This window comes from Drosophila navojoa, chromosome 5 (genome assembly GCF_054131105.1).
Source record: "Drosophila navojoa isolate 15081-1374.11 chromosome 5, UAZ_NAV_1.0, whole genome shotgun sequence".
NCBI lineage: Eukaryota > Metazoa > Arthropoda > Insecta > Diptera > Drosophilidae > Drosophila > Drosophila navojoa.
Genome location: NC_142893.1, coordinates 16,123,463 through 16,149,077, shown reverse-complemented (window position 1 = coordinate 16,149,077; position 25,615 = coordinate 16,123,463). Strand labels below are relative to the sequence as shown.

Genomic DNA, 25,615 nt, shown 5'->3' with positions numbered 1-25,615 from the left:
CATAACTCGACAGAGTTGCGGGCTCTACTTACCGTACCACTCGTCGCTGGGGGCATAGACCACCTTGTAGGTCTTGATCACGCCATTGGCCGACTCGAGTGGGGGGCTGACCCAGCTGACGCGAATGGTCTGGGAGGTCAGAGTGGTGCAGGCAGTGTCGCTGGGTGGCTGGCTGGGTGTGCCTTCGGCAGTGAATTGTTTCTCCTCGTCGCTCAATGGGCCGGCGCCGATCTTATTGAAGGCCTGAATCACCACCGAGTACTGAGTGTAGACGCGCAGATTGTTCAGCTCCAGGCTGTGCTCCTTGCCCTCCTCGGTGATGAAGTTGATCGTCTCGAAGATGTAGGACGAGTTGGTGTTGGATAGCTTGTAGCCGACATAGTAGCCCAGAATCTCGCCGTTCCAGTCGGAGCGTGGTGGTGGCTTCCACATGACGCGCAGGGTGGTCTGGTTGACGGGATCGACCTTGATGTTCTGTGGCTTGCCCGACGGTGCCTCTTCGGCGGTGATGATGGTGACGGCTTCCGATGACTGCGAGGAGCCAATCTCATTCTCGGCAACGATGCGAATGTTGTAGGTGGTGGCGGGACTCAGTTTCTGTACTTGGGCCTCGGTGGTGTGGCCGGGCACCATCACGCGATCGATCTCATCCCAGGAGGCGCGCGAGCGCTTGAACTCAATGATGTAGCGAATCAGTGGGGAGTTGCCGTCGTAGGGTTGGGCCCAGCTCAGCTGCACTGAGCGACCGGACTTGTCCAGCACCTTCAGGGCGTACGGCATCTCGGGCACCTCCTGCACAATCATATTGATGCTGGCATCGTCGGAGCCAAAGGCATTGGTGGCCACGCAGGTGAACAGAGCCGAGTCGGAGCGTTCGGTGCGCTTGATCGAGAGACTTGACATCACGCCAGCCGATAGTATTTCCTCGCGAATGGTGTAGCGATTGTCGTTCTTGGGGTCCAGTCGCATGTTGTTCATGTTCCACAAGATGCCAATGGGTTTCTCGCCCTTCGCCTCGCACTGCAGCACAGCTGGTTCGCCGCGGCGTGCCGTCTGATTGCGCAGCTTCTCGGTGAACTCTGGTGGCGCCTGCACACTGACCATGATCACAGCCGACAGACCCGATCCGATGCCATTGATGGCCTCGCACAGATAGTAGCCCTCGTTGGTCTTCTGTATGTTGTCAATGTGCAGAGTGCCCTCCTCCACGCGGATGTTGTCGCTCTTCTTCAGATCCTTGTACTCGCCGGGTGTGTCGCCTGACGAACATTGCAATTATATAAATGAGCTCTAGTTTTCCTTATTCAGCTATCTCTTTCTTACCAACTGCTTTCTTCCATGTCACCTGGGGCTTGGGGAAACCGTCAGCTTTGCATTCAACCTTGGCATCGGAGCCCTGGGCGAAGGCTTTGTCTGTGGGCTCGAGTATCCATCTGGGTGGCACTGTTGTTGTAGTTGTTGTTGTTGTGATTGTATAAAAAATAATATATTAGTAAATTTGTGGCGGGTTCTTTACTAAAATATAACATTTAGCATGCGGCAAAGTTTTATTTTTAAGCGGATGGACGGACTTTGTTCAAATTGAAATGTTTTCCATGTCTTATATATATTTTTTCCAACGTTTCAATTTCAACTTAGTGGAAACATTTATAAAATATGCACAAGTTGAGATTTTTGTATAATTAATTTGCAATATACATATATGTATTTATATAATTTTAGTTTTTTAATTAACTAATATATATTTTTTTTTAATTTTATTATATAAACATAAGTTTTAAAAATTAAATAAAAATCACAGATAATTTTATAATTAAAAGTTCATTTTAATATTAATTTTATTTTATTGTAATTTTTAATTATTTTTTTTTTAAATTGATAATTAATTTTTATTAAATAAATCTAATATTTAAAAAATTTTAAAGAAATGCCCAAAAGATAGATTATTTTTATAATTGCTTTATATAATTTCAATAAATGTTTTTATATACTTTTCTTTTTTTAGTTATTTTTTAATTTTATATATATAATTTAAAAATTTTTAAATAAAAGCACAAATAAATTTTTAATTAATTGATTATATTAATTGTTTCTTTTTATGTAATTTTAATAATTTTATTATAAATGTTTCCACCATTTACTTAAGTTTTATTATAACCAAAAAAGCCAAACTACAACCAAAGAATATTAGCACAATTAATAAACAGAAATATTAAAGGACAACTGAAAGGGGAATTTTAATTAAATAATTAGTAATTAACGAAAAGTTAAAGAACATGCAATTTGTGCAAAACGAAGTGCGATTTCCTTTTGTATTTCTTTGCATTGATTTTGTTTGATTCAAATCGACTTCGCTTCGTGCCTTATGAACTAGGTAAATAATAGAATTGAATGGAAATGAAAGTAATTAAAGTTGGGGATATTCAGGATGGGGACGGGATGGTAGTTGCTGTTGTTGTCGGTAGGGGACGTAGCGGGGTCTTGTGTATCGCTGGAGCGCACAAATGTTGTTTCATTTTAGCTGCTGGGAAAGCGAACGGATTCTGACATCACAGTGGGCACATGATCACATGATATATTATGAGATTAGGTAGACAATTAGAAGCGTTTAATATGCGATTAGTTTCTACAGTTATTGTTGTTGTTGTTGTTGTTTGCGGTTTATTCGGTGTTGGAGCATGAGCCTAGTTTAAAATTGTAATTTACAAAACTCAATCGAAAATCAAAAGAAATTTCGTGTGCTTGTGTGTGTACAGAAAGCTCTGGCAAGTATCAAGATGTGAGTCCTTTCAGCAAATTCTCTAGTAACTGAGTGCGTATACGTATGTGCGCATATGTTGGCTTGTATGTGTGCGTGTGTGTGTGTGCTGTTGGTTAAAATGTTTTGCGGATCGGAGCTCTTTCGATAAGAATCGATTCGGGTGCGATAAGATTAGGTCGGAGCTAACGTTGCATCTTTGAACCAAGCAAAAGGTTTTGCAATATATATAATATATATATAAATATATATACATATATTTTTTTTATTTTGTTAAGTAAAAGTTCTCATATATACAGTGGCTAATTTGATTGGAAAACTTTATCGATAGACCTCAATTGAAGTGTTGCACAGTTTTTGGGCTATCTCGAGAGATAATCTTGTTTAGCTGATCAGAGAAAATTGAGAAAATTGGGGAAAATCGTTTTCAACTCGCGACTAAATCATTCCAATTTACCATTCACAGTCAGCGCGGCCTGCCTCTGCGCCACGCCCACATGATTGCTGGCCGTGCAGCTGTAGTTGCCGGCATGATGAGCCTGCGCCTGGTTGATCAGCAGCAGACTCGAGTGCTCGCCCACCGTTGCCTGCGTGACGTACGCATCGCCAGCGTTGTCGTCGTGCAGTGCCCGCCCATTGAGCCGCCATTCGAAACGAATGGGCGTGGCACCGCGAATGGCAATGCACGTCAGCTGCACATAGTCGTTGACATTGGAAACGGACGTGGAAAGCGACAGAGCGGCCAGCAACGGAGGCTCTGAAGATTGGATCGATCACAGCCAGTGGGGAAAGGCAATCGGGTTTATATTTGCAATGTTGAGAAATCGGCAATCAAGAGATTAGTTGAGCTCTTAGCAATTAACAAAATTTAATACTCATATATCAAGTTCGTTGCCTAAGTCTTTTGATTTCAGATTTCAACTATTTTCTTTTAGGGGCACAAAATATGAGAAAATAAAAAACTATTTACATAATTGTGTACACTACTGAAGCTGCTTGGAATACCCTTGACTTTCAGTATGGACCAGCGACTGGCCAGACCCGCCGCATTGCTGGCCACGCACGTGTAGTTGCCCGAGTCGCTGATGGCCGTCTGGCGCAGGGAGAGGATGAGCGTGTACTCATCGATCTTGTGGTAAATGGAACGCAGCAGGGGCTGTCCGTCTTTCAGCCAGAAGATGTCCATGGGCAGATCTCCGGAGGTGACCATGCACATGACTCGCACCGCTTGGCCGCCGTTGACGCCGTTGGCATTGAAGTGGAACTGCTCGATCTGAGGCAGCTCTGAGCGGGGGAGGGGACGACACACAGAAAAGCCGTGCATGAATATCGAGTGTTATTTTACAAAATTTGTGCTCGTGCAAACCGACACCAGGGCAGAGAGAGAGAGACACACATAGAGAGAGAGAGAGAGGGAGACAGTCCGCCATAACTTGAGAGTGGGCAATAATTTACAGTTGCTGCTGGAGCTACAACTACCAGGCCAGGCCAAGACATAATGCTGTACACAAACAAACTGTAAACAAACCCTTGACACTGAGCTTCGACTCGACGGTCGTGTAGCCGGCCCCATTGGCGCCCATGCAGGTGTAGGTGCCCGTATGGCTGCCCTGCACGCTCTCAATGCTCAGCGAGCTGCTGCGCCGGCTGTGCATCAAAATGTTCACGCCCGGCAGCTCCCCGGCCGGCCGCCCATTGTAGTACCAGGTTATATTGAAGGGCGCATCGCCGTGCAGCACGGCGCAGGACAGCTGATAGTAGTCGCCCACATAGAGCGGCGAATTGAGCGCAAGTGGCGACAGTTTTGGTGGCACTTTGAAGCAGAAAATAAAAAATATAATACAAAAAAACAATAAAAATGAAAATAAATAAAAAAAAAAAACTAAAAAATTGAGATGAGACTGGAACAGCTAGAGGGACACAGGTCAGACTTTATTTCTGCTCTCCCAAAGACCTAAACACGGAAGTTGCCCCATCATCGCATGAAATCTCACGTAAGATGTATTTGTTGTTGTTGTTGTTAATTGGTGCATGCAAGCCTTTGCGGTGCGACTAGCTGACATTTGTGCACTGAGAGTAAGAGCAAAAGAGCGCAAGAGACAGACACAGTGAGAGTGAGAGAGAGAGAGAGAGAGAGACAAGGATGTAGACATGCAGCCAAGAGAGAAGAGAGTAGACGCATTTGATTAGTATCAACAAACTACTAAGGATCAGGAACAGATTATTGGCTCGTATAGCTAACCGTAGACATTGAGCAGCGTTGTGAAGCGCTGTTGCCCGGCCAAGTTCTTGGCGTGGCAGGTGAAATTGCCAGCGTGCGGCGCCTCGACGGACTCAATGGTCAAGACGCTGCTGCGGCTGCCAACGGCCAAGGTGCTGATGCCCAGCCGCTCGTCAATGGACTGGCCGTTCAGCGTCCATTCGATCTGCATGGGCAGATCGCCCAGCGGCACGGAGCAGTGCAGCGTCAGGTACTGGCCCACCTGGGCGGGGCCCTCTTCGAAGGCGAAGGGTGTGATGCGAGGCAAAACTAAATGCACGAATGGGAAAAATAACCGAAATGAGGAACAAAAAAAATCATAAATGAAAACTGTTTGCGGTAATTAAAGAAATAACTGTGAGTGAATATATGAATGTAGACCTATGACCCTCAGCTGGGTGCTGTAGGAGACCTTGCCGGCGGCATTCTCGCCGTGGCAACTGTAGTTCCCGGCATGCTTGGCCGCCACACTCTCGATGGTCAGGACGCTGCTGCGCCTGCCCAGCTTGGCGATGAGTATGTCCTGGTCGTCGTCATTGAAGAGCGGCTGCTTGTTAAATGTCCAGCGTATGTTCAGGGGCAGGTCGCCCTCGGTCAGGGTGCACTGATAGGTTATATACTGGCCCAGATGCGTGGGCTGAGCGCTCGTGGCAAAGGGCGTTATTTGGGGCGGTACTTTGGGGTGGCATGAACACGGGAGTACAGAAAACAAATCAAACATGGCACAAATCAACTACAAAAACCAATAAAAGCTACAAATTAATCAGATTCAGAGGCAGTAGTTGGCCAACCGTTAACTATCAGCGCAGCGGTATATTCCACGGTCTGGGCGCTGTTGCGCGCCCGGCAGGTGTAGTTGCCGGCATTGTTGCCATTCACGGAGTCGATGGTCAGTACGTTGACTTTCTTGCCGATTTTGGAGGTGGTCACGCCGTGGTACTCGTTGATGGCATAGTCATTGAACAGCCAGTAGATGTCCACGGGCAGGTCGCCCTTCGAGATGGTGCACTGCACGGTCACCGAGTCGCCAAAGTTCGCTGGCTCGTCCCCGAACTCGAAGGGCGTGATATGGGGCGGCACTTTCGATTGGCATAGAATCAAATGCATTGGAATGTAGTTAAGGCTGGTGGGTGAGGGAGGGGTAAGGGATGCAAGAGTTTGTTGTACCCGCAAGTTTGTTGCCTAAGTCATTTGATTATCGAAGCCATACACAATTCACAAAAGCCAAAAGCAAACATGCATATACATATATCTATATCTGTGTTGGTGTGTGAGATTTACAATTACATCGGTGGAAATGATAAGAGAGAGACAGAGAAATACTAATAAAACAAACGAAAAATTGTCATTCAAGTGCTGTACAAATCCCGCTGTACCATTGACAAAGAGCTGGGCCGTGTAGACGGCGGAGGCCCACAGATTTCTGGCCTTGCACGTGTAGTTGCCGACGTGACGCGCATTGACCGCATCGATCATGAGCACGCTCAGGCGCTTGCCCATTTTGGATGTCGATATGCCCGAATAGTGATTGATGGGATAGTCATTGAAGTGCCACTCGATGTCGAGCGGCAGATCGCCCGAGCTAACCAGACAATTCACCGAAACTGAGTCCTCGAAATTGACGGGCGCCTCGCCGAAATCGAAGGGCGCTATTTTTGGTGCAACTAAAGGAGTCAAACAGAGATTACTACAATACACACTAAGACTAGATGAGCTGGGGTGTTGGATACAAACTAAAGCATTGAAAGAACAAAATTATACATCTATAAATACAGTGAGTCTGACGACGATCCAAATACCATTCACAATCAGCTCGGTTGTGTAGTTCACGGAGGCAGCATGATTCTTGGCTCGACAAGTGTATCTGCCAGCATGACGCGCCTGAACGCTGTCTATGCTGAGCACGCTGTTCCGCTTGCCGCCCTTTATCACACTGATGCCGGAGTAGGAGCTGATGCCGTAGTCATTGAACAGCCACTCAATGTCGATGGGCGAATCGCCGATTGATATTTGGCACATGATCGAGACCGAGTCCTCGACATTCGCCGGCTCATCGCCAAAGTCAAAGGGCATAATTTTGGGCGGAACTTGCATGGGAATGAGAGGGGGGATAAGTATTAAAGAAACCAAAAAGGAAATCAAAATCACCAAAATACTCCAATGTTGCCACTAGATTAAAGATATCAGAGTCTCTCATCTCTTCTATAACAACCATTCACAATTAACGCAGCTGAGAATTCACTGCTGGCCGCCTTGTTCTTTGCCTTGCAGCTGTAGTTGCCGGCGTGTCCGGCGTGCACGGAGTCAATGGTCAGTACGCTGGTTCGCTTGCCACTACGTAGAACGGCAATGCCCGAGGCAAAGTTGATGGGCTGACCGTTGAAGAGCCACTCGATGTCAATGGGCAGATCGCCCGACTGGACCAAACAATTTACGGAAACGGAATCCTCAAAGTTCGCCGGAACTTCGCCAAAGTCAAAGGGAGCTAGTTTGGGAGGAGCTAGGGGAGGCGTGAGAATGTATAGAATATATGTGCAAATCAGGGATGGTAGCTGGACTTAAAAATAATATATTTCAAATCAAACTTGATATACATAGCTATCCCAGAGTTGGGCCTCTCATATACCATTCACAATCAGCTCGGTGGTGTGATTCACAGCGGCCGCATGATTCCGGGCGAGGCAAGTGTATTTGCCCGCATGGCGAGCACTCACATTGTCTATGGTCAGCATGCTCGTCCGCTTGCCGCCCTTCATGACTGTGACGCCCGAGTAGGCGCTGATGCCGTAGTCATTGAACAGCCACTCAATGTCGATGGGCAGATCGCCGCTGGAAATGAGGCAGGTCACAGAAACCGAGTCCTCAACATTCGTGGGCTCATCGCCAAAGTCAAAGGGCGTGATTTTGGGAGGGACTTTGGAGAGTGAGCGTGTGTAGATGTGTAGAGTAAGAGGTAAATCATAAGCGAAATCAACTCTAAATAAGTAAAATCCAAATCTATGTCAAGCAAACTATTTGTCTCCTGCGAATACCATTCACAATAAGCTCAGCCGTAAAGTTGACGGCCGCCGCGTGATTCTTGGCCCGGCAACTGTATTTGCCCGCATGGCGGGCCTGCACATTGTCGATGCCCAGGACGCTGCTGCGCTTGCCGCCCTTGAGCACGGTTATGCCCGAGTAGGAGCTGATGCCGTAGTCGTTGAACAGCCACTCGATATCAATGGGCAGATCCCCACTCGATATGAGGCAGGTCACAGACACCGAGTCCTCAACGTTAGTGGGCTCCTCTCCGAAATCAAAGGGTGTTATCTTGGGCGGTACTTGAGTAGAGTGTGGAGTGCAGGTGTTTAAATAAATGCAATCGAAAATCAAAATATCAAATGTCTACAATTATGTCTAATATGAGAAAGCCTCTTCCTTCTCTACCATTCACAATCAGTTCCGTGGTGTAATTCACAGCGGCTGCATGATTTTTCGCCTTGCAGCTATATTTGCCTGCATGCCGAGCCTGAACATTGTCGATGCTCAGCATGCTGTTGCGCTTGCCGCCCTTCACCACGTTGATGCCCGAGTAGGAGCTGATGCCGTAGTCATTGAAAAACCACTCAATGTCTATGGGCAAATCCCCGCTGGAGATGAGGCAGGTCACAGACACCGAGTCCTCAACATTTGTGGGCTCTTCGCCGAAGCTAAAGGGCGTGATCTTGGGCGGTGCTTGAGATGCCAAAATACAATACATGAATATATTTGTAAATAAAACTAAAATGTATAATTGCAACAAAACTTCAAATACAACTAAGCTAAGACTAAGTCATTGTCTTCACTCTCGATCGCTTAATACCATTCACAATGAGCTCGGTCGTATAGTTGACAGCGGCCGCCTGGTTACGGGCCCGACAGGTGTAGTTGCCCACGTGACTGGCGTGCACGTTGTCAATGCTGAGCACGCTGTTCCGCTTGCCGCCCTTCATGACCATGATGCCCGAGTAGGAGCTGATGCCGTACTGATTGAACAGCCACTCAATGTCGATGGGCAGATCGCCCGTTGAGATCAGACAAGTCACCGAAACAGAATCCTCAACATTAGCCGGCTCTTCGCCGAAGCTAAACGGTGTTATTTTGGGCGGGACTTGGGAGCAGCAAAACGAAAAACAAACACAAAATAGAAATGAAAAACTCTAGAATTTATACAAAGCCAACCGTTGACAATGAGAGCCGCTGAGAACTCGCTGCTGGCGGCCTTGTTCTTCGCCTTGCAGGTGTAGTTGCCCGCGTGTCCGGCGTGCACCGAGTCGATGGTCAGGAGACTTGTACGTTTGCCGCCCTTGAGAACCGCAATGCCAGCGGCGTAGTTGACCGGCGATCCCTCGAACAACCACTCGATCTCAATGGGCAAATCGCCGGAGGTCACCAAGCAATTGACGGAGACAGAATCCTCAAAGTTGGCCGGTGCTCCGCCAAAATCAAAGGGCGCTATTTTGGGCGGAGCTGTGAAGGAGATCGTGTGTGTGTGGGCGTGTATGGAGATGATAACCAAAGCAATGTAGGTAAAGGCAAAGATAAAGACATATCCCATGCACGTAAGACCCTAATACCATTCACAATCAACTCTGCTGTGTATTCCGCAGAGTCCGCGTCGTTTCGCGCCTTGCACGTGTAGTTGCCCGCGTGTCCGGCGTGCACCGAGTCGATGGTCAGGATGCTCGCCTTCTTGCCACCCTTAACGATGGACACGCCCGTGTAGGCCTGTATGTGGGCGCCATTGAAGAGCCACGTTATGTCCATGGGCAGATCGCCCAGGTAGATAAGGCAATTGACCGAAACGGATTCCTCAAAATTAACCGCATGATCGCCAAAGTCAAAGGGAGCAATCTTCGGAGGAACTTCGGGGGGAAGGATAAGGAAAGGGGCGGGAAATCGATAAAAGAAAGCATAACCAAACAGAAAACGAAATGAATTTCAAGTCTTGTACCGTTCACCACCAGCTCGGCGGTGTAGTTCACCGAGGTGGCTCGGTTGACGGCCACGCAGGTGTAGTTGCCCGCATGATGATCACGCACAACGTCAATGGACAGTGCGCTGATCTTCTTGCCCAGCTTCACCATGGACACATCGTAGACATTCTCATTGATTTCGCGTCCATTGAAGAGCCAAGCGAACGTAACGGGAAAATCACCGGAGGTAACCAAACACTGAACGCTCGCCGATTCACCAAAGTTTGAGGGATCCTCGCCAAAGTCAAATGGCGCAATTTTAGGCGCAACTTGGGATCGACAGGATTACAAACAAACAAACAAACAAAAAGAATACCAAACAAACTTGATTCAAATTGTGTGTGAGTAAATTGTATTAACCGTTAACTTTCAGCTCGGCCGTGTGGTTAACACGACCCGCTCGATTCTCGGCTATGCAGGAGTAGTTGCCCGCATGCTTGGCCGAGACCGCCTCGATGGTCAGCTCGTTGATGCGCTTGCCGCGCTTGGTTGTCAATATCTCTAGATAGTCCTCGAAGGGCTTATCATTCAATGTCCAGGTAATGTTCACAGGCAAATCTCCGCCGGATATAGTGCACTGTACATTGACAAATTCACCGTAGCTCATGGACTCGTCGCCAAAGGAGAAGGGGCTAATGCGCGGCACGGCTAGATAAAAGTCCAATAAAATTGCAAATTTGGTCAGCTCGCAACACACATTTCAACAGCACACAGCACGGTAGAGTAAGTATGGATAAGGAAGAAGAAGAAGAAGAGTCACTAAATAAGGCAATAACAACAACTACAATTGGGCTCCTCGGTAGACCGAGGCTTGGCAAGGGATAAGCCAGATAGAGATGTGAAAACTGTCATTAGTTAGCTCCGTATACTCATAGATCTACCACGCACCGTTCACAATCAGCTCGGCTGAGTGCTCAGCACGACCCGCTGAATTGCTGGCAATGCACGTATAATTGCCCGCATGCTTCGCCTCAATGGCATCGATCATTAGATTGTTGATGCGCTGGCCGCGCTTCTCTGTGAATATTTCTAGTTCCGGCAGGAGCGGATGGCGATTCAGCGTCCAGATGACCGAAACGGGTAGATCACCGCCCGAAATGGTGCAATGCACCGAGACGGGCTCACCGAAATTCATGGGCTCCGTGCCAAAGGTAAAGGGCGTTATCTTGGGAGGCACTGAGCATGAATGGGTGTACCGCAAAAATAAAATTAGAAATAAATCAGTAAAATGTAAATGAAAATAAGAAAATCAGGAGTATCGCAAGAGAATTTTCATATTTCATCCATGGACAAACCGTTAACAATCAAACGCGCCGAGTGAGCGGTCAGGCCCGCCTTGTTCTGGGCGTGGCAGGAGTAGAGGCCAGCATGGTGGGCGGCCACAGACTCGATGGAGAGCACATTGATGCGTTTGCCGATGCGCGAGAAGGAGATGTCGTGGTAGCTGTCAATGGTGGCATTGTTCAGCAGCCAGGTGACATTCATGGGCAGATCGCCGCCCAGAATGGTGCACTGCACCGAGGCAGGCTCGCCGTAGTTCAAGGGCTCCTCGCCAAAGTCAAAGGGCGCGATCTTGGGCGAGACTTAAGCAGGGAACGTTCCAAGAGCATAGCATAGTTGTGGATAGGCAGATGAATGAGTAGATATACATGTAGGTAGGTACAGGTAGAGGCGGAGGTAGAGCAGAGTAGTGAGCATTATCAGAACGCATTAGATTTGGATTAGTATCGTATGGAATTTGTATGCAACGGAGTGAGCTCGTTAAGTGTAACCATAACCCAACGTAGATAAAATCACTTGGCATGAATACCGTTAACAGTCAGATTGACGCCGTAGCTGGTCGTGCCCGCCGCATTGCTGGCGATGCAGGTGTAGGTGCCCGTGTGGGCCGGACTAGCACTCGGTATGGACAGCATGCTCGTCTTGCTGCTGATGCGATTCGTGCGCATTTGTGGCTCGCTCGTCCCACTGTCGCTGCCACTGCGCTCGAAGCTCCAGTGCACGCGTATGGGACGATCGCCCTTCTGAATCTGGCAGAAGAGGTCAATGGAGTCGCCCGTATTGATGACGTCCTCGTACGCGAACGGCACTATCTGCGGCAGTACTGGGCGCGTGGGGTGTTCAAAGTGTGTGTAAAGTGTTAGGCGGGAGTTGCAAAACCAAAACTAACTTAAATCAAAGATAACAATCGAATCTCTCTCCCGTCATTGTGGGCTAACCATTGACAAACAGCTCCGTGGTATAGCTACTGTTGCCGGCACTGTTGCTGGCCACGCAGCTGTAGTTGCCCGAGTGCACCGCCTTCACGCTCTCCACGGTCAGCAGGCTAATGCGTTCGCCTATCTTGCTGGCCATGACGCCCAGGTGCGGGAAGAGCGGCAAATCGTTGTGGGTCCAGCGTATTCTCAAGGGCAGATCGCCCTTGGACACGTGGCAGGTCAGCTGGATGCTGTCGCCCTCGTTGGCGTCGTTGTCAAAGCTAAAGGGATGGATGCTGGGCAGCACTGGTCAGGATCGGGTATGGACATGGCAAAGCGAACAGAAGAATAACAAAAAGAAATCGAAAGCAAAAGAACAAGTTTATAGATATCTGTGGAGTCACCATTGACTTTTAGCTCCGCACTGTAGCTGCTCTCGCCAGCTGGATTGCGAGCCCGACACGTGTAGATGCCCCGATGCTCAGCGGATATGTAGTCAATGTTGAGAGTACTCGACTTGCTGGACATGCGGCCGATGACCACATCCCAGTCGCCGCTGATCAGGGTCTGATTGTTCAGCGCCCAGCTGATGTTGATGGGCAGATCGCCCTTGATAACGGTGCATTGAATGCCCATCGTTTCGCCGGAGTTGGAGGCCTCGTCGCCAAAGTCAAAGGGTCGAATTTGTGGGGGAACTGCGGGAAGGTGATGTTCGTGGGGAATTTTCAAAATCAAAACCAAAAACCAAATATATTTACTACTCGTATACGTAATTCGATCATAATGTAGTGCAGCTCAAACCGTTGACAACGAGCTCTGCCGTTTGCTCAGCGCTGCCCGCTGAATTGCTGGCAATGCATTTGAACAGCCCGCGATGATGATCATTAATGGAATCGATACTCAATGAGCTAAGTTTCGGCGACATTTTTATAATGCGTATGCCCACATTCTCGTTCGTTATGGGCTGTCCATTGAGGGTCCAGTGTAGCTGCAGCGGCGTGTCGCCCTTGAACACCATGCACTGGACGGCCGTGCTATCGCCATAGTTCGAGGGCTCGTCACCAAAAACAAAGGGCATAACTTGTGGAGGTACTGGACGTATAGAAAAAGAATACTAGCAAATAGAGTGGGAGTATTTGTTGAAATGGACAACGGAACACCTATTCAGCTTCCATTCAGCACACATTTTTGTAATAATTGTGACAAGAAATGTATAAGAAATTGAAGTAAAACTGAACAGCACAATTCAGCTTCATTTCAGCGCAATAATACTAACCAAAGCTATACAAAAACTGGAAAACAGATTGGACAAGATAATATAGATTTAATTCAGCTATCTATGTTCTAATATTTATTTCAAGAAATATCTGAAAAAGTGAAAAGTGACAATTCCGCTTCTATTCAGCACACTTTTAAAATAATTCTACAAGCAGTTATTGAAGACAAGAATAGTCCCGACAATTCAGCTTCAATTCAGCGCAGTCATTTGTAATATTTCTGACAATACAGCTTGATATCTACTTGAATGGTTTTTGTACCTACTAATTCAGCAGTTTTTGATGCTTTTGAGATAACAGCAAATTCAATTTACAGCCTTAAGCAGTGCTCCAACATGAATCTTTGAATTCAGCAATTAATATTTAGTGCTACTTAAGAATAGAGTTCAGTACATTTTACTAACTAAGCGTAGCTGAGCAAACAAACCATTAACTTGCAATTCAGCAACATATTCGCTGCTGCCAGCCGCATTGCTGGCTATACATTTGTAAATGCCGCGATGAACTGCATTCAGTGAATCGATATTCAGCAGACTCGTTCGATCATTCCAACGCCCCAAACTAAAACCGCTCTGGCCATCAACAATGGGCACTGCGTTAAGGAACCAGCGTATTTCCAGGGGCCCATCCCCCTTGGGCACCACACAATTGGCGCTGGCAACGTCGCCCACATCTGCCGCTGATTCACCAAAGCTAAAGGGTCGCACTTGGGGTGGCACTTGAAGGGTTTAAGTGGTTTTAGATTACAAATCAAAGAAATGAAAAACAAAAAGAAACTAAATTGAAATGCATATGAATTAAATGAATTATGATCCTCTCATAAATCCCACAAACCATTCACATGTAATTCAGCGCTATATTCAGCGCTGCCCGCCTTGTTTGTGGCTATGCATTTGTATATTCCTCGATGTCTGGCCTCCAGCGCGTCAATATTCAGTGAGCTAGTACGTGGATTCATACGCGATAAAGAGAAACCGTGCTCGCCCGTTATGATGGGCGCCGAGTTCAGGGTCCAACGTATTTCCATGGGCAAATCGCCCTTTGGCACCATGCAGAAGATGCCAGCGATTTCGCCCGTGTTGGCGGGCTCAGCGCCAAAGTCAAAGGGCTGAATTTGCGGGGGCACTTTTCAGAATATAGAGGGGACGGAATGGGGGTCAACAAATTATAATAAATGTCAAAGAAAAAAGAATAAAACTAGGAATTAACTACATATACTAAGCACTAAGCACGCGACGAACCATTCACTTCTAGTATGGCCACATATTCAGCAAAACCCGCTGAATTGTTGGCTATGCACTTGTAGCTTCCGCGATGAGCCGCCTCCAAGGAGTCAATGTTCAGTGAGCTCGTGCGCTTATTGAGTCGCACGATAGTAAATCCCAGCTCACCGTTGACAATCAGCGCAGAGTTAATAGTCCAATAAATGTCTAGAGGTAAATCCCCCTTGGGCACCACACAGTTGACACTGGCTACCTCGCCGCGATTCAGCGGCTCTTCTCCGAAGGAAAATTGACTTATTTGTGGCGCAACTGCATGAGAATGGACAAAAGACTCTCTTTACTTGAGTTCCAGCTAGCTAGCTAAGCCTGGACAGCACACACGCCTCACCGAATAAACCAGATAGATGTTAGGTAGAAAGGCATACAGATAGTGAGAGAGAGAGAGAGAGAGCAATAGTGGCAGCAGGAAGCTTTTCAGCAACGAACCATTAACTTGCAATTCAGCGCTATATTTGGCACGGCCCGCCTGGTTCTGGGCAATGCAGCTGTAGACCCCACGATGCTTGGCCTCGAGCATATCCACGCTGAGGTAGCTCGTTCGACTATTCAGCTGAATGACCGTAAAGCCATTCACCGCTGTCTCAATGGTCTCATTGTTCAGAGTCCAAAATATTTCCAGGGGTAAATCGCCCTTGAGCACAATGCAATTGATGCTCAAGACGTCGCCCATGTTGAATACCTCGCTGCCAAAGCTAAAGGGCACCACGTGGGGCGGCACTGTATGGATAATGTGTGTAAATGATAAATGAATAAATCAAAGTAATAAACTAAACTCGTATTGGGTAGGGCTAGAAACCAGTGAGAGGCGATACCGTTGACTTTCAGTTCGGAGGTGGTATAGCTGGATCCAGCCTTATTTTCGGCAATGCACCTGAAGGTGCCCCGATGGTACTGCTCGACGGCGGCTATGTTCAGGACACTGGTCTTGGGCGACAGCTTCAGTATGGTGATGCCCTCCTCGCCGTTGATAATGGGCCGGCCGTTGAGCGTCCACTTGATGGTGATGGGCACATCGCCCTTCTGCACCATGCACTGGACGCCGGCGTTTTCGCCCGTGTTGACAGGATCGTCGCCGAACGAGAAGGGGGCGATGGAGGGTGGCACTGGCGGTGAGCAGAACGGAACGGGGGAATATGGGATATATCAACATAAACTAAACCAAAAACCAAAGCAGAAGCTACTCGAAATCGGGAGCTGTATATAGTTAACCGTTGACAGCCAGCATGGCCGATTGCCTCGTCTCGCCGGCATTGTTGGTGGCCACGCAGGAGTAGTTGCCCGCGTGGCGAGCGCGCACGGACTCAATGCTCAGCACACTGATGCGCTGGCTATTGCGGGTGACCACAACGCCATCGTTGGTGAAGAGCCGTCCGCCGTTCTTGGTCCAGGCTATATCCAAGGGCAGATCGCCCTTGTTGACCGTGCAATAGGCCGAGACCATGTCCAGCTCGTTGATGCTCTCCTCCCCGAAGTCGAAGGGCATCACTTGGGGCAGTACTGTAAGGTTCGGGTGGGATTGATGTTCAAGTAAAAGCAAACAAAAGCCAAACAAAGCAGAACTAAAGCAACATCGATTAACCATTGACGGCCAGCAGCGCCGATTGACGCGTTGCCCCCGCGTTATTCGTGGCCACGCAGGAGTAGTTGCCCGCGTGCCGGGCGCGCACCGACTCTATGCTGAGGACACTGAGGCGCTGGCTGTTCCGATTGACCAGCAGCCCGTCGTTCGTGTAGAGCCGTCCGCCGTTCTTCGTCCAGTAGATGTCCACGGGCAGGTCGCCCTTGTTGACGGTGCACGACACCGACACCATGTCCAGCTCATTGATGCTCTCCTCGCCAAAGTCAAAGGGCACTATCTGAGGCAAAACTGGGAGGAGGGTGTTTTTTTTTGTCGGCGGAAAATAAAAGCAAACGCAAAGCAATGCAAATGTGAAAAGTGAATAAGCCAAAAAGGAAATAAAATCTCTTAACCATTCACAGCCAGCATGGCCCAATGTTTGCTCTCGCCCGCATTGTTGGTGGCCACGCAGGAGTAGTTGCCGGCGTGGCGAGCTCGCACGGACTCGATGCTCAGGACGCTCATGCGCGTGCTGGTCTTGGTGACCACAATGCCATCGTTGGTATAGACCCGGCCGCCGTTCTTAGTCCAGGCCACGTCGATGGGCAGATCGCCCTTGTTCACCGTGCAGGAGGCGGACACCATGTCCAGCTCATTGACGCTCTCCTCACCGAAATCAAAGGGCACTATCTGAGGCAGTACTTAGATGGTAGCGGAGGGTGTAACAAATTAAAAACAATTGCTCTACAATCAAAGTACAACTACTAAGCGAACCAAGACAGACAATAACTGAGCAAGAGAGAGAGAGTGAGTGAGAGAGAGAGAGGAGCATCACCGTTGACACGCAGCTCGGCCGTGTGGTAGACAATGCCAGCGGCATTCCGAGCCACACAGGTGTAGTTCGCCCTGTGCCGCGCATGCACCGACTCAATGCTCAGCATGCTGATGCGCTGCGTCGTCTTGGTTATCAAGATGCCGTCGTTGGACATGAGCCGAGCCGCGCCCAGCTTCGGTTCCGGCGCCGTTGTCCAATACACCTCGAGCGGGGTGTCGCCCTTGTTGACCGTGCAAGTGGCCGAGACCATATCGCTCATATTAATCGCCTCCTCGCCAAAATCAAAGGGCACTATCTGTGGCGGCACTGAGGTGGAACAAATCGTATATTTCTCGGTAGTGAACGGAGCGACCAGCGTTGCGGTAGTTCATATATCCTTGCTGAAAACTCGACCCGCCCGAAATGGTAAATGCGCGCTCAGCCCTCTCGGAGTAGAGCTGGCGCAGTAATCGAAGCCATCAACTTACCCATAACTTGCACTTCCAGTGAACCGCGCGCCGAGTAGCCCTCCTGGTTCTTAGCCACGCACGTGTAAGTTGCCTGATCCGAATTGCGTTCCACATTCTCAATGATAAGTGTGCCGTTGGGGAAGACCTTCTGCTTGCGATTGATGGGCAGTGGACGATTATCTGGGGAAGGAATTTCAGGTTAGAAATGAGTTATCATGGAATAATCATAGAAAACAGAGGCTCTCTCTCTCTCTCTCCCTCCATTACTCACCTCGCTCCCAGACAATGGAATCAATGGGATAGCCAGCAACAGGGCACGTGACCATTAGAGTTTCGCCAGCGACAATTGCCTTCTTCTCCATTTGACGGATGTAGGGCAGGCCGTAGACATTGAGTTTGGCCGAATGCTCTGCCACGCCCACTTTCGATTTAGCTATGCACTTGTAGAGGCCACCGTCGTTGGCATGCACGGAGGTAATATTCAAATAGGAGACAACATCGCCGTTCACAGTCACATATTGGCCCACTTGGTATCTGTCGTTGTTGGCGATCTTCTTGCCATCCAGTTCCCAGGAGATTTCGGGCGTGGGATTGCCGCCAGCCACACACTTGAGGAATACACTTGGTCCGGGCTCCATGGTCTCCTCCTGGAAGGCCTGACGGATGACGGGTGGATCGAAACGGCCACCAAGCTTGAGCTCTGCGCTGGCCTCGGCGGATTCCTGATCGTTGCGCACGAAACACTGATACATGCCCTTGTCCTCCTTCTTAACGGATTCGATCCTCAGCACGGGGTCACTGTGTCCTATGGCCTTGCCGTCCTTCATCCAGCTGACAGTCTTGATTGGATTGCCGGTGTACTGGCAGGTGAACACAGCGGGACGTCCGAAGTCGATGGTCTGAGTGGGTGGATCGATTTTGGCTGACAGTGGTGCAGTGACAGTGAGCACCGTCTCGACGCTCTCACCGCCCACGGAATTGTTGACGACGCACAGATATTTGCCCGAGTCCTCGACAACGGCGTCCTTGATGATGAGTGTGCCCGAAACCTGCTTCACGCGATCGTTCAGCACAACGGCCTGCTTACGTGTGGTGCCCTCAATGAATTTATACCATCTGCAATGAGAGATACAGGTGAGTGAAAACCAGTCAAGCGACTCAAGTTGGCAGAGGAGAGCGGACACAGAACGAGCAAATGGCATAGGGAAAAGTCCCGCAATGAACAGTCACAGCAGTCATAGATCCAGAAACCAGGAAGAGTCGCTTTACTTACTTGATCCATGGCCTCATGAGTAACTGACCTGTGATTATACCTACCTCCACTGTGAGCTGTGCTCAAATCATTTGCTTGTTCTGTGAACCGCTTTGGGGGAGTGGGAAAAAGCTCCTAAGCAAGAACGCCCTAACATCAATTTAGCTACCTATAAACAGGCACTGGGTAACCCTGACCCGGACAATGGCCTACAAAGGTTTCACGCAAGGGCACCTCATTGATTTCAATGCTCTTGATGGCAATGCGAGGCTTGACATGGCCAATGGGCTCTGTAAATTTCAACATGTTCAAATTTGAAGGCAAAGTCAACAATCTATACGAACTGCCTGAACTCTAGGGATTCTTGAAAGTTTTTTGTTTTAGTACCTAAAAGCAGGCATAGGATATGCTTGTCCCTGGCACAGTATGGAGAAGCTAAGCCCAATTTGGCGCGTTAGCTCCTGCAAGCGATCGCCAGATATGGTGGGCGCTACGCTGCCAATGGGCTCTGAAATAATATGCATTTCAATTTGTGATTCGACAAGCTATTGAAAACTGCCTGGAAAACTGTGGGAGCTCTCAGCACGTTACCTAAATGCTGGTGTTGGATACGATTGACCTAGGCACAGCATAGCCAAATCATGGGCGGCAGAGATTGTCAACTCTTGTAAGCGACCGCCGGAAATTTTAGGCGCCACACTGCCCACAGGCTCTGCAAAACATATTGGACTTGCCATGAGGAATACATTCTATATATATTCTTTTCATATTCATTAGTATATTCTACTAGTAGAAAACTGCCCGACTAACCGTATTATTGGCACGGGAAACGCCTGCGCCTGACAGAGTAGAGCGAAACTAGTGGAAATCTCCTTGACAAACGTAAAACTCTTCGACTCGCCCGAGAAGCTAGGCACTCGGGCGCCAATTGGTTCTATAGAAAATATACAGTTTATCGAAATGCAACACGAGTGAACTGAAAACTGACTGAAGTGGTTCGGGTCTACCTTATCAGGGGCACTGGATATGCCTGAGCCTGACACAGCAATGCAAAACTCTGGCCAAAATGCCGCACAAATGTATAACTTTTCATATCGGAAGCAAAGGTGGGGCCTTTGGCGCTGACAGGTTCTAGGAAAATAAAATTGGGTCAGCATAAAACTATATATATTAGATGAAAACTGTCTGAATTTGTACCTAAAGTAGGGCACTGGATAGGCCTGAGCCTGGCAGAGCAACACAATATCGCCCGAGCTAGGTCCGAGCAGGCTAGAGATTTTCGAAGAGCTGGCAAATGTGGGAGCCTTGGCACCGACAGGTTCTAAAAAGTGCATCATATGATATATAAAGGTCAAATATAGGAAATAGAAAACTGCCTGAAGGAAAGGTTTATGGGAAAACTACCTCATGGCGGGCACTGGATAAGCTTGAGCCTGACAAAGCAATGCAAAACTTTGACCCACAGCGCGGGTGTAGGAAAACGAATTGGAATCTGTTGAGAATGTTGGTGCTCTGGCTCCAATGGGTTCTGTGAATGCAATTTATATAACTTAGTAAACTACGAAAACTGCCTGAAGTTGAGTAGAGTCTACCTCTGTTGGGGTACTGGATACGCCTGCGCCTGACACAGCAATGCAAAACTCTGGCCCACAGCTCGCGCATAGGAAAATGAATTATAATCCGTCGAAAATGTGGGTGCCCTGGAGCCAATGGGCTCTACAAAGAAAATCATAAATTTATTACAACAAATCCATCGAGATACTACAGAAAACTGCCTGAATAACTGAACTTGCCTAATAATGGGCACTGGAAAGGCTTGTGCCTGGCACAGTAAAGCGAAACTGGCATTGATGGAACGCTCAAAGATGCTGCCCTTGGAGTCGCTCGAAAATGTTGGTGCCTTAGCACCGACAGGCTCTAAAAACAAAGTAAATTATATAGTTAGACTATTTGCCTAGAGTTAACAGAACCAGTTGACAAGCGTTAGTCCAAGCTCTAAATCCTGGCCTACCTAAATATGGGCACTGGATATGCCTGAGCCTCACACGTCAGGGCCAAGCAGCTCTGCTGCGGCGCGTTTATGGTAAAGGTTGAGGCCACGCTGGGAAAACTGGGCGCCTTGAAGCCAACAGGCTCTTAAAATATATACACATTAAATGTATTTAATATTACACTAACAACTGGCTGAATGTGTTCTGAGAGGTATTTTTATAGGGTACTAGACTTGCATTACCTAAAAACAGGCACTGGAAACGCCTGCGCCTGGCAGAGCATTGCGAAACTGGCGCCCAATGGAACCAGTTGTTGGAATGTTTGCACGCCCGCGGGCACAGCGGGAGCCTTGGAGCCGATGGGCTCTAAGAAAATTAAAGCGTAGAAACATTAAACAATTCACCAGTATTTGCAAATATCTATCGAAAACTGCCTGAATAAATAGGGGAAATTTTAATTAGCCTGAAGAAAAAGGGAAATTTGAACTTGGCGCTCTTTAACGCGTATTAGAAACTTAAGCAAAACAAACTTGTAATTAAGAAACTTTTGCCACGAAAAACTTTAACTTTGACCTTTTGCTCGTTTGTTGTGAACGTGACCTGTTGACACAGACTGCGAAAGTCAGGGCAACCCCCAAATACGTTGAACTTCGCCGGCACCAAGTTATTGAAGAAAGGGAAAGTGAGAGGCAGCAGTAAAAGACAAAGCCGGCAATAACTGACGCACTCAATGCATATTTTATTGGGGTCAATGCTAAGCTTAAGGTTACCAAAAACTTAACAGCAACAACAGCCATGAGGCATGCGCACTCAGTGCTTGCGGCGGCAACAGGTGGCGGGGAAAGAGTCGAGCTGAAAACAACAAACGAAAGTTGACCCAAAAACGTGCGTTCATTCAAGAAACCGGTGTGCGAGCGAGATGCATGCCATCCACACGATACACACAAGCAACGGCGTGCGCATGTAGGGGAAGTTTGTTATGGGAAATTTCGTGTGGAGCACGAGCATGCGCAGTGTACGCAGAGAGCGCAGAGAGCACGAGAGAGCGAACAGCTGTGTTGTGCGTTTGTTTACAAACACAAGCAACGCACACATGCAAACAAAGCAGAGCGAGTGAGCGAGTGAGTGAGTGGCAAGGGCTGTATTTGAATTGCCTTGCTTGCGGTGCTCTTCCATGAATCTCCCGTTGCCGCCGATTTACGGTTTGTTTATTTAGCTTACTTTTTATGAGTGTGTTTGCGCCTATTTCGCTAGTGCTTCAGCTCGTCTGTGTGGTGTTTTTGTGTGTGTGTGTTTGTTAGTCTGTTTGTGTTTTTATTGGTGTCTGCTCATGTTGGCGCGCACATTTTATGAATGAACCAGTGATTGGCCCCTCGCTTGGGGTTAAAGTTCACACGTCTCATACATTATTAAAGGCACGCATTATGCCACGAATGGCTGCCGACAAACCTCCTGATGGGCACCGGAAATGCCTGCACCGGGCACAGCAGAACTATATCTGCTATAACTATATTCGTATCAATGGAGAGTGTGGGACCCTAATTATTGATATAAACACATCTCCATTTAATCTATAACTTGGCTAAATTAACTTTATGCTTTACTACTTCTTAGTCTAACCTGAACGCTGGCACTGGATAAGCCTGAGCTGGGCAAAATAATGCCAAATTCGTTGACAACATGCGCTCGATCCACGACCGTTTGATATCATTGGAGAGCAGAGTGGGCGCCTTGCCGCCAACGGGCTCTATACATAATCAAAGCAAAAATCTTGTAAGACTTTAAGGAAAAACAACTGCCTCTGAATGTTGAGTTTCGGCTTACCGAAAACCGGGCGCTGGATAGCCCTGAGCTGGACAAAGCAGTGAAATCGCTTGAGCCTGACGCAGCTCGATGGGTTTCTGAACCAGCTCGGGTGTTCTAGGGGCGGTGCTTGAAATGGGCTCTGTAAAGTGTTTGTTAATGCAGTGAGAAATTGTAAATATTGCTAGCCTGATGTTGGTTTCGAATACTTTATATATGCATGTACGCTAACACACCTAAAGCTGGGCGCTGGATAGCCCTGAGCAGGACAAAGAATTGCAGTGGATGAATGAAATTCAACCGTATTCGGCTTATACGTCAATGCATTTATCTTGGGCGGGCTACTGCCAATAGGCTCTGAAAATGCCAGCGATATTTTAGTAGATTATGACAAATAATTTGATAAACTGCCAAAATGTTGGGTGGGCATGGGGAGTCCATTGGTTAGCTTACCGAAAACTAGGCGCGGGATAGCCCTGAGCTGGGCACAATATGGAAATGCTGGTTCGAGCAGCCACAATCAAAGGACGCGACTGCAGTGGCGGCACTTTGGGCGCCGTGCTCGAAACAGGCTCTGAAATATTATATTCATCCTTAAGCAAAGAGCTGGGATACGATAACTGAAAACCCCTGAATGTTGAGTACTCTTTAAGCGTGATGATTGATTTACCTAAATATTGGCACGGGATAGCCCTGAGCAGGACATAGCAAGGACAGTGTGCTTGCGCCAGCATGCGTTTTCATGTCGAATTTGGCCAGGGAGACAACTTTGGGCATAGTGCTGCTAATGGGCTCTACGATAAAAGATTCATTTACATTTCATAATCTACATAGAATAAAATGCCAACTGCCTGATTGTAAAGGGTAGGATAAGTACTACAACAACCTTACCGAAAGGCAGGCACTGGATAACCCTGAGCCGGACAGACTATGGCTACGTTTGCCTGAACCGAAACATATTCAAGATTGGTTTTCTGTATCAGAGCAACGCGCGGAGCTGCACCGCTGATGGGCTCTGCAAATGAAGGCAAATAATTTACTACATCCCAAAATGGAATATTCATTGAAAACTGACTGAATGCCTATAAAAATTGAAACTTGGCGCTTTACCTAAAAAATGGCACTGGAAAGGCCTGAGCGGGACAGAGCAAAGTAAAGCTGTTGCCCAGCAAAACATCCACATTGCGAGTCTTATCGCCAGAGGTAAGACGTGGACCCACTGTGCCGACAGGTTCTAAAAATATGTTTAACTAAAGTTAATGTACTCTTCCAATAGTCTATAAAAACTGCCTGAAATTATTTATCTAGTCCCATTTACCTAAAAAATGGCATTGGATAGGCTTGACCAGGGCAAAAGAGCGTAAAACTAGCGCCCACACGGGCCTCGGCATTCTTAAGACGATTCTCAACACTGATTTTGGGCGCAACGCTGCCCACGGGCTCTGAGAAAACACACAAATATTAACTCAGTCAATGTTAAACCCTAAGAGCAAATAAGCTGCCTGAATGTGGTCTAAAAGAAGCTGGAGTTTACCTAAAGCCGGGCACTGGATATGATTGAGCGGGGCAAAAGAGCGTAAAAGTCGAGCCGAGCTGAGCGGCTGCATCTTTCAGACGCTCACCAACACTTATTTTGGGTCCAACAGAGCCAACCGGTTCTAAGGAAAGCATATTTATATAATTGAAATGCCTCTAGAAGAACTCTTGAAAACTGCCTTGAATATGAATGCAAAGACTCGGGCCGCTTACCTATAGGCTGGCACTGGATAGGACTGGGCTGGACAAAAGATGCTCAGATCTCCCTGGACGGGCACCTCCGCATCCTTGCGCCGCTCCCCGATGCTAATTTTGGGCGGCACGCTGCCAACGGGCTCTTAAATTGAACAACTCATTATAAAGTCAAGGAAGCACAACAATAACAACAAGAGACTAAGTGGCGTACTTTGAAAACTGCTTAGAGTTTGGGACTCATGGAAGTGAGGCAACTGAGCCGAAGCTCAAGCCATCACAACAATAGCGTGACAACATTGTTTTGACCAGGCTGCTGTTATGAGTGAATGGGTTTAATCATGCGACAGCGAGAGGTGAGCGAAGGGGAGGAGGAGTAGGAGCAGTAGGCTTATGGCTAATTACAATTTGCAACCAATGATGCTTGACGGCTTTACTCAGCTATAATTGGAAAAGTTTTACCTATACCAGGGCACCGGATAGGCCTGAGCAGGACAGAAAATGGCAACGGTCCGGCCGACTCGAATGCTGTCGCGTGTCAGGCCATCCTGTTTGTTGACACGTGGCGCCACGCTGCCCACCGGCTCTGCAGGGAGTGAGTTAACAATTGAATAGGGAACTACGCTCAGATATCAACTGGGAAAACTACCAGCGGCAAAGGATACTCGACGCATTTACCTATAGGTGGGCACAGGATACGACTGGGCCGGACATTGTATGGCAATCGCTTGAGTTGTGCTTATGCGATCATGATTGAACTCATCCTTGCGATTCACACGAGGCGCCACACTGCCAATGGGCTCTGCAAATGCCGATTGACTTCAGTTAGACCCTAACTTTAGCTAGCAAACAGCCTGAATGTCGCAGAGAACTAGACGCGCTTACCTAAACGCTGGCACTGGATAGGATTGAGCGGGACATAACAGCGCCATAGATCGATTCGATTTCGCCAAGAATATACCCAATTTATCTTTAATTTCTACTTTGGGCGCCACACTGCCCACGGGCTCTGAAAAGTTGAGATCAATAAGCTAACGATATAAACCTAAACTGCCTAAGTATTGGATTAGGGTATTACCTATAAGCGGGCATGGGATACGACTGAGCCGGACAAAGCAAAGCCAAGGAATTCTCGGCTTTGGCCAAAAATATGCCAGCTTTATCCTTAATTTCTACCTTGGGCGCCACAGAGCCAACGGGTTCTGGAAGTTCGAGAAAACATTTGAGAA

General features: G+C 47.9%; 1 protein-coding gene across 50 annotated transcripts in view; it reads right to left on the bottom strand.

Moving 5' to 3' along the window:
* The window catches only part of Dscam1 (Down syndrome cell adhesion molecule 1), a 78,049-nt gene that overhangs the window by 13,500 nt on the left and 38,934 nt on the right, over positions 1-25,615 (bottom strand). For 11 of the 50 annotated variants that reach the window (XM_089261751.1, XM_089261755.1, XM_089261759.1 and 8 more), the window contains exons 7-11: positions 17,884-18,728; positions 17,631-17,792; positions 17,164-17,469; positions 1,324-1,443; positions 33-1,259 (exon numbers count right to left, since the gene is read on the bottom strand). In XM_089261751.1, coding sequence (XP_089117877.1) covers positions 33-1,259; positions 1,324-1,443; positions 17,164-17,469; positions 17,631-17,792; positions 17,884-18,728 — 2,660 coding nt within the window. Of the gene's footprint in view, positions 1-32; positions 1,260-1,323; positions 1,444-4,286; positions 4,572-5,000; positions 5,289-5,809; positions 6,098-8,050; positions 8,339-9,990; positions 10,282-11,822; positions 12,117-12,614; positions 12,906-13,011; positions 13,303-13,914; positions 14,206-14,321; positions 14,613-14,728; positions 15,020-15,196; positions 15,488-15,582; positions 15,874-16,349; positions 16,638-17,163; positions 17,470-17,630; positions 17,793-17,883; positions 18,729-19,455; positions 19,577-20,268; positions 20,393-20,456; positions 20,581-21,097; positions 21,222-22,475; positions 22,603-22,679; positions 22,801-22,894; positions 23,016-23,111; positions 23,233-23,549; positions 23,674-23,976; positions 24,101-24,407; positions 24,532-24,848; positions 24,973-25,064; positions 25,189-25,464; positions 25,563-25,615 lie in introns of those variants that run through there. The other 39 variants (XM_018105659.3, XM_030386262.2, XM_018105660.3 and 36 more) reach the window with 33 other exon arrangements.